At 42.3% G+C, this 9,439-nt stretch overlaps 1 protein-coding gene across 4 annotated transcripts in view; it reads right to left on the bottom strand.

Moving 5' to 3' along the window:
• Positions 1-5,396: 5,396 nt before the first annotated feature.
• The window catches only part of LOC122940198 (inactive phospholipase C-like protein 2), a 128,759-nt gene continuing 124,716 nt past the window's right edge, over positions 5,397-9,439 (bottom strand). For all 4 annotated transcript variants that reach the window (XM_044296641.1, XM_044296642.1, XM_044296643.1 and 1 more), the window contains exon 6: positions 5,397-6,016. In XM_044296641.1, the coding sequence (XP_044152576.1) occupies positions 5,828-6,016 (189 nt within the window). In that variant the 3' untranslated portion in view covers positions 5,397-5,827. The remainder of the gene's footprint in view (positions 6,017-9,439) is intronic.

The following is a 9,439-nucleotide window of genomic DNA, read 5'->3' as shown; positions in this document are numbered from 1 at the left end:
CTCATTTTATATACTAACCTTTTATGTGGTACAGTGTCAAATGCTTTGGAGAACTCCAGATATACGACATCCATTGATTCGTCGCTGTCAAGTCTAGAACTTACCTCCTCATAGAAACTGATTAAATTAGTTTGACATGACAGATCCCTCATAAAGCCATGCTGATATGGCATTATTTGCTTATTTTCCTTAAGGTACTCCAAGATAGCATCTCTTAGAAAACCTTCAAACAGTTTACCAACGACAGATGTTAAACTTACCGGCCTATAGTTTCTGGGCTCTGTTTTTGGACACTTTTTAAATATTGGCACTACATTTGCTCTGCGCCAATCCTGTGGAACACTTCCTTCACTATAGAGTCCTTAAATATCAGAAATAAGGGGGTTGGCTATGACATTACTTAATTCTCTTAGGATACGGGGGTGTATGCCATCTGGTCCTGGCGATTTGTCTAGTTTAATCTTTTTAAGATGCCGCTGTACTTCTTTCTGGGTCAGACAGGGCACTTTTAATGGGGAATTAACTTTTACATTCTGCATTTCACAGTTTATTTTCTTCAGTGAATGCAATTAATCTCTCAGGCCTCTAGTCTGGCTGCTTTTATTTGTTTTTTACATATTCAATTTTTTTCCTTATAGTTTTTCAGTGCTTCCTCGCAACCCTCCTGTTTTAGTGATTTAAATGCTTTCTTTTTGTCATTTATTGCTTTCGTTAAAGTTCTATTTATCCACATAGCTTTTTTCTTGTTCCTTAACCTTTTATTCCTATAAGGTATGTACCTCTCACAATTAGATTTTAGGATGCTTTTAAAAATATCCCATTTTGTGGCCTGTATATTATTTTTTTTAGTACTTTGTCCCAGTTAGTTAGGCCTATCGCCTCTCTTAGTTGGCAAAATTTTGCTTTTTTGAAGCTTGGTATTTTTGTTCCTCCCTGAAGAAACACTCTTTTGAATTATAATTGAAAGGTTATTACTTTATGGTCACTATTTACCACGTGTCCCCCGACCTGCACATCTGTTGTTCTGTCAGGTCTATTGGTTAATACTAAGCCCAGTATGGCCGTCCCTCTATTCGGGTCCTGAACCAGTTGGGAAAGGTAATTGTCTTTGGTTATTGCCAAAAACCTGTTTCCCTTATGAGATATACAAACTTCAATTTCCCAGTCTATATCTGGGTACTTAAAGTCCCCCATAATAACCACCTCATTATGATTTTCCGCCTCGTCTATCTCGTTTAGTAGCAGATTTTCTGTGGACTATGGTATATTAGGTGGTTTATAATAAACTCCTATTAGTAATTTATTATTGTTTTTGTCTCCATGTATTTCTACCCACAGCGACTCCACATGTTCATGTCCCTCACTTATATCTTCCCAGAGTATGTGCTTTAGACAGAACTTTGCATAAAGGCAGACCCCTCTCCGGTTTTGGCAATCTTTTCTAAACAGACTTTAATCTTGTACATTAACCGCCCAGTCATAGCTATCATCCAGCCATTTCTTAGTTATTCCAACTATGTTATAGTCCTCCTCACACATCACTAATTCCAGTTCCCTAGTTTTATTAGTCAGGCTTCTGGCATTAGTATACATACATTTAAGGGGTTTACGCATATTTTGTACCCTACACTTTTCCTTCTGAGCTGTTCTAGTCCCTCCTTCCGTTTCTCCCCCAGTCCCATTACCTTGCTCCCGGTCTCTATCTGCACTATCTTCCCATCCTATAACGTAATTAGCCTCCCCCTAGTTCCTAGTTTAAACACTCCTCCAACCCTCTAGCCATCTTCTCCCCCAACACAGCTGCCCCTTCCCCATTGAGGTGCAGCCCATCCCTACGATAAAGCCTGTAGCCAACAGAGAAGTCGGCCCAGTTCTCCAGAAAGCCAAACCCCTCCTTCCTACACCAGTTCTTGAGCCACTTGTTAACCTCCCTAATCTCCCGCTGCCTTTCTTGTGTGGAACGTGGTACAGGCACTATTTCGGAAAATACTACCTTTGAGGTCCTTGATCTAAGCTTTTGACCTAAATCCCTAAAATCATTTTTAAGGACGCTCCACCTACCTCTAATTTTGTCATTGGTTCCGATATGGACCATGGATCTTCTCCAACCCCTCCCAGTAATCTGTTAACCCGATCCGTGATGTGTCCAACTCGAGTGCCAGGAAGACAACACACCGTTTGACGATCCCGGTCTTTGTGACAGATTGCCCTATCTGTACCCCTAATTATTGAGTCTCCCACTACCAGCACCTGTCTGGCCTGCCCTGCTCTCCTGGTCCCCTGCTTACTGGATCTGACATTCCCCTGACTGGCAGAGGAAGTGTCTGGCTGCAGCAGTGCTATCCCTGAACTGACATCCCGCTCATCTGCCAACCGTGTGTTGGGCTGTGTCAGATCAGGGCTACCCCGCTTTCTAACTGTTACCCAGTTAGCTACCTCACTTTCCTGAGCCTCCTCGCTACCACCCCCCCCCCCCCCCCCACACACACACACATCTACCCCATAGAGTGGTTGCTTAGTGAGCAGCAAACTCTTTTCCAAATTGTCAACGCTTCTCAGTGTTGAAAATCGCCCGTTTAGATACTCAATGTGCGATTCCAAACGGGCAATTTGCTCACATTTTGAACATAGATATGCATCCTCAAACGGCTGTTCCAGGACTGCATACATTAGCCAAGATGTGCACTGGACTGCGCTGTCAATAATGGAACACATACTAATGGGGATTACGCAAGAAAAGAGAAAAATACAATATACTGCGGTGATAAGAATCTAACTTACTGTAGTCCCCTCCTGAAGTCCCTGAATCTCAAGTCACGTAATCTAAAGTCACACACTTAATACAAACACACACTGGAACTCAAACACGCGAACGCTCTGCGTTATTTGCCTGCTTGTATAAATGCAGCTCTCAAACCAGCCTGCTTTTTTCCTCTGGCCAACCGATGAGATAGTGGTGACCTATCCAGAAAAAAGGTCATCAGTATAAAACTCCCCCAAAAAAACTTTAATACAAGGCACTTACTAATGTATTGTGATTGCCAATATTGCCTTCTTTGCTGGCTTGATTCATTTTTCCATCACATCACACACTGCTCATATGCAGGGATTATGTCCACTCTACAAACCAGCAGCGGTGGTCGTGCTTACACACAATAGGAAAAAGCTCCAGACTCCCTGGTGGCCAGGAACGTATTAGAATGCACAGGTATCCATGTCAAGCAGCTCCTATCTCGTATCTGCACTACAGTGGTGGCTGTAACCCTTGGAAATGAACATATAATGTGATGGAAAACTGAATCCAGCCGGCAAAAGAAGCAATATGGGCACAATACATTTGTAAGTGCCTACATGATAAATGCCACGTGCTGAAGTGAGACAACCCCTTTAATGCCTGAAAATGTGTGGTTTGTGCCAGAAGTAAAATCTACGTAAAACTACTTTCACCTTGTTAGGGTAAAGCTTTCATTAAATCAAGGAGTCTGAACTTTTCTTCATACCCAGCAATTTTGAATGACACTAATGGGCCCTAGTGGTGCAGGTAAGTGCAACAATTTATGTTGGGAAGAAAAACATGAGCTATATTCTGAAGACTAAAGGCGAGGAGAAAACTGTACTGTTTCCACACTGTACAGTTATATTGTCTGTCTGCTCTGTTCTATTCACAGTTGTCTCAAAGTGAACTTGTAAGGATTATTATTATTATATGCACTGATATATTCCAAGGCTTTACAGACATTGGCATCACTCTGTCCCCAATGGGGCTCACAATGGAGGGTGGGAGGAAACCCACGCAAACATGGGGAGTACATACAAACTCCATGCAGATGTTGTCCTTGGTCAGATTTGAACTCAGTACCCCAGCTCTAACCACTGAGCCACCGTGCTGCCCATGTTTTATTCTGACAACAGCCTGCTCTCACTGCATACATGTATAGAACATAGGTTTATTTTATGTCCTTGGAGCATTAAAAGAAGCAAAAAGCCCTTCAGAGACCCCTGAAATAAATTAACTAGCAGGTCGGGCATGCGAATTGTGGCTCCATTCATCTCTACGGGAATGTTGGAAATACCCAAGCGCTGTACTCCACTGTCTCTGGGACTTCTGTACAGTGAAATGGAGCAGCAGTGCACATGCTAGACCAATGGTTTCATTCATTCTGGGAGGCTCCAAGGGGTATGGGATCCCTATTCTTGTGAGCAGCTGTAGTACCCCCACCCAACCTATTAGTTATCCCCTATCCTGGGGATAACTAACTAGAATACCCCATTAACTATATGCCAAAAGCAACTTTGTATGGATGTAGCATAGCAGAATGTATTATTTAATGGTTTTGTGCACATAACAAGTTAAAGGGAAACTCAACTGAAAGCCAGATCTTCCCATATGTGGAAAATGTTTCATATTTGACATTAAAGGGGTTCTCCAGGAATTAGGAAAATAAAAATACTTAAATATTACTTTATTATAAATATATCCCCAAATATCTTTCATAAGTTATAATGGCTCATTTTGTCTACGGAGCAATCATCAGGGGGGAAAAAATGGCCGCTGTCCTATTAGTACAGACAAAACTTGTCCTAATCACACAGCAGGACAAGTTACTTCACAACACTGAAGTAAAGAACTGCCTCATCCTCCTCTCTGCTCTGCTTGTCAGGGATTATGATCCCGAATACAGCTGATAAGATCTTTAGCTGAATCTCTGTAGCAATAGGGTTCATGAGGAGACATAAAGTACAGAGAGGAGGTGGGGGTGCAGCACTTGTATGCAGCCTCCATTAACACAATCTCACATTACCACAGTCTGTCCTGTTCATCCTCTCTGTACTTTATGTCCCTCATGAACTCAATGCCTACAGAGATTCAGCTGAAGACCTTATCAGATGTATTCAGGATCATAATCAGTGACAAGTAGGAGAGGAGGATGTGGCAGCTCTTTACCTCAGTGTTCTAAAGTAAATTGTCCTTCTGTGTGATTAGGACAGGTTTTGTGTGTACTAATAGGACGACGGCCATTTTATTTCTCCTAATGATTGCTCCCTACACAAAACAAGCTATTATAAACAATGAAAGGTATTTAGGAATTTATTTATAATAATGTAATATTTAACTATTTAACCCCTTTAACAATTCTCCGACTCTTGTACTAGGTAGGCAAGGTCATTGTGTACCTTGATGTACAGTATTCTTTGGTTTTGCTGCAAAAAAAAATTCTGTATTTTAGGTAATGGTGTGGCTAGTTTCATCCTGGACAGCTTTTTTCTATCACAATAAGATTTGGGTCACACGCAATCTCCAATACTTCTATGACTGCTCCATATATTACAATTTCAAGACAACCCAGCTATACAAACTGTTTCACACCCCCTTATAAATACACATACATTAGAAATGGCTCTGAACAAGTGTATTTAAACCACGAGTGATCTCATACAATACATGAACAGAGGGTCATGGAGAAAGTGAACAGAGGTAGCAATACACTTCTCCCCTCATAACCCCAAATCGTCACGGTTTTGGAAAGGGTACAAATAGAGGGGAAGTGAGGCTGGTCTGTGAGTGCACAAAACAGAAATGTACTCCTTCCATTAGACGTCTATCCCGAACTTCTATACTTTGGATCATTATGAAGAACTCTGCAGATCTAGTCTACAGCTGTGTTTTGGGGTGGTAGTAACGGAAGATAGAGGGTCAATATGGAGGGAGATCCTAACAATTACCCTGTAGCTTATGGGACTCTTCTGCAGTTCACAGCAATATGTTGCAGAAGGGCCCGCTAGGCCAGGGGTTAAGTTCTTGCTCTCCTGGCTGCTGAATGCATCTTTATGAGCCAGTGCTGCCTCCGCCGTCTGCTTCGGGAATGGGTTCCAGTGCCACTCTCGGTCTGAAGATATCAAGAGAGGGGGAGTGGGAGCTGGCACTGCTTATTCCACAGGACTGACCCGCATGGTGGATCTGCCTCACATGGTCCACAGCTTCATTCTTTGCATGTTTGAGGAGGTCAGCTTGGCCCTGTGAGATTATAGGGAAAAAAAAATAAAAAATCTGTGAGAATGCGGTGTGCGAAGTTTATCAGTAAGTGACTGAAATACTGGAGACAGATGAAAGGTAACATTGAGATGGAGGACATATAAAGCCAGATGCTGGTTTTGAACATACAGCAGACACATCAACCTGTAGGTCTTCATTGCAGCGCCAAGGCTGTGGTGATGTGCCAATAGCGATCATGGCAACCTGTGTGAACATGGCAATTAGAGTGCTCTGCTCATATTCCTACAAATGGGTTAAGTTTGGTATTGCATGACATGATCACTGCTGGCACATCACCGCTGCTGCATTGTGAATGAGGCTGAGGTGCAATACTACGCACAACAAGAGGATAGGTGTGGTGCTGTTTTTGGAAAAAAACACAAAAAAACAGCAGCTATATTTTTCAAATCCAGCACAACACCTTTAGGGTAGGTTCACAGGGAGTTTTTTTGCTGGAAGATTTGATGAAGATTTTCCTGCATGTTTTTCAGCCAAAGCCAGAAGTTGATCCAGCAGGAAGGAGAAGTATAAGTCCTTCCTTTATATTTCGGATTCCTTTCGAATCCACTTCTGGCTTTGGCTGAAAAACTTGCAGGAAAATCTCCCTCAAAAACTCCTCTAAAAAACTTTGTGTGAACCTCCCCTCAACCTGTTTTTTCAGGACAAACTGTATCTTATGTAGGTGCCTATATGTACCAATGTGATGGTACATATATAATAAGGATTCATTTATTATATTATTAAGGGGCAAAAATACTGTGTTTTTTTTTACAGCCACATCAATGTTATAAGTTTATTGAACAGGTTTATACAGTCGTGACATAACTAAATCAGTGCCATATTTTATGTGGTGCTACTTTACACTGGCAGTTATTAGGGCATATATAAGTACATCCTAACAACAGGGAGTATAGCAGGACAGACATGATGCCTGTCAATGGACCCTAGGCTTTCTGCCATATAATGTTTGAGCTCTTAGTGCCTCAAAGGAGGGTCTCTGCCTCAACTCTCCCTATGTATGCTGTGATCAGCTTCGATTGAGGCATTCAAAGTGTCAAATGGGGCGATCAGGGCTTTTTCTGATCTCAGGCTGTGTTACCGCCATTGCCCTGCTCATGCTCGCGTGAGCACAGTATTAGTGCCTGCAAGAACAGTGTGATGAGAATGCTTGTCTTGATGTTAAAACTCCCTGCTGAAAATTCATTTGATTCATCTGAATGGAGTTGTGTCTGCAGCATGAGCCCCACTTACATGAATAGAGTGGATTTCTTGTCGTAGATATTTCTGCAACAAATCAGCTGTGTTGGAATTCATCTTAAAGGGGTTGTGCACTAATGCAGACCTCTCAGACCGGAGGGACCCATGTTGGAGATCCTACCTACCTGATTCCCAGTGCTGGGTCCCAACATGATTGCTCCACAGCCTCCGCTGCTTGTCTACCAGTTTGAATGCACTGCAGCCAATCACTAGCCGCAGTGGTTATCTGCTCCCCATGTATTATGTGACCATTTGACATGATGCAAGGGGACAAGTGGCCAGTGATTGGCTGCAGAGGCGTTTACATGGAGGGGCTTGAGAAAAGCAGAGGAGGCCAGGGAGAGAACGAGCTGGGGCGTATAATCACCAACGTGGGTATCGCCAATCTGAGAGGTTTGGAAATTTGTACACAACCTCTTTAAAGGGGTTCTCTGGGAATTAAGAAAATGAAAATACTTAAATATTACTTCATCATATATATATTCCCAAATACCTTTCATTAGTTATAATGGCTTGTTTTGTCTAGGGAGCAATCATTATGAAAAACAAAATGGCCGCTGTCCTATTAGTGCACACAAAGCCTGTCCTAATCACACAGGAGGCTACAACTCTGATATGGCAATTTCCTGAACACTTGGTACTGGATATGGCATTAATACATTTCAATGGAAATTAATGCCAGATCTGTCATTCCGGCAAGTGTTCCAGAATTTTGGCCGGAGAAAATGCAGCAGCATGCTGCGGTATTTTCTCCGGCCAAATACCGTAAAACAGATAGAACACAAGACATCCTGATGCATCCTGCAACAGACTGCATACTGGAACAGAAGCAACAGATTGCTCTCCATTCAGAATGCATTAGGACAAAACTGATGCGTTTTTTTCCCGGTATTGAGCTCCTATGATGGAACTCAATACCGGAAAACTTTAACGCTAGTGTGAAAGTAGCCACCAGTTCAGTGAACTTTGTTTTACCCTTGTATCAGAAAGTCTGAAAGTTTTTTTTTGTAATATGGGGAGTATAGATGGTACAGTTATGGGCACTAATGGACAAGGGCCTGGTCAGGAAAGAGCGCTGTGTAAGCCAATGGGTATTTCTTTTTCATTATTTTATAGGCACCAATTGCTAACTTACAACGCTGTACGGCATCAGTATACAATACAAATGGAGAGAAGGTGTGACCAGTGGATCCAGAGATTAGCACTAAAGCCAGAGTCTAAAGCATCTGCAATGGTGTTTCATCTGAAGTTCTTCCTATTTTACTATATTGTACTAGACCAGTGATAGGCAAACTGCGGCTCTCCAGCTGTTGCCAAACTACAACTCCCACCATGCCCTGCTGTAGGCTGAAAGCTGTAGGCAGTCTTTGCATGCTGGGAGTTGTAGTTCTGCAACAGCTGGAGAGCCGTAGTTTCCTATCACTGTACTAGACAGACTGTATGTGCTGGTATCTCACCACCTTAGCCTACATGCACACAACGTATTTTGTTTCCGTGTCCATTCCGTTTTTTTTTTGTGGATAGGATGGGGACTCGTTCATTTCAATAGGTCCGCAAAAAATGCGGACAGCACACAGTGTGCTGTTCGTATCCGTATGTCCGTTCCGTAGCCCCGCAAAAAAAAATAGAACATGTCGTATTCTCGTCCGCTTTGCGGACAAGTATAGGCATTGTTACAATGGAGCCGCAAAAAAACGGATGACATACGGATGTCATCCGTTTTCTTTGCGGAACCACAATTTGCGGACCGCAAAACACATACGGTAGTGTGGATGAAAGCTTATTCTATGCACGTTTAGATGACATGGTGCATTGGAGGACTCAGCTTTCCATTAACACTATTTAGCGCACTACCAGCTGAATTCCCACATAATGACAGTAATTTGTCTGCTGGGAATCCGAAAAGTGTTTTATACGGATGACAGAACAAACAAAGGAAGAGATGGCAGGCTAGAGAGTGCCTTAAATGCCATTCAATCTATTTCATACTGCAAGGTCTTTGAAGTTTTCCATTTCTCTGTGATTTCTTTAAAGGCTATTGGCAGCTTTAAGGGCAATTTATTTTATTATTGAGTTCTACTCATTTTGGGCTACAAATTATTTTTTTCAATTGGTTTTTATTAAATATTTTCAGCCCCTTTCTCTCTA

The sequence above is a fragment of the Bufo gargarizans genome, chromosome 6, assembly GCF_014858855.1.
Source record: "Bufo gargarizans isolate SCDJY-AF-19 chromosome 6, ASM1485885v1, whole genome shotgun sequence".
NCBI classification, from domain to species: Eukaryota; Metazoa; Chordata; class Amphibia; order Anura; family Bufonidae; genus Bufo; species Bufo gargarizans.
Note: the sequence above shows the minus strand (reverse complement) of the source record. Positions and strands in the feature narration are given on the sequence as shown.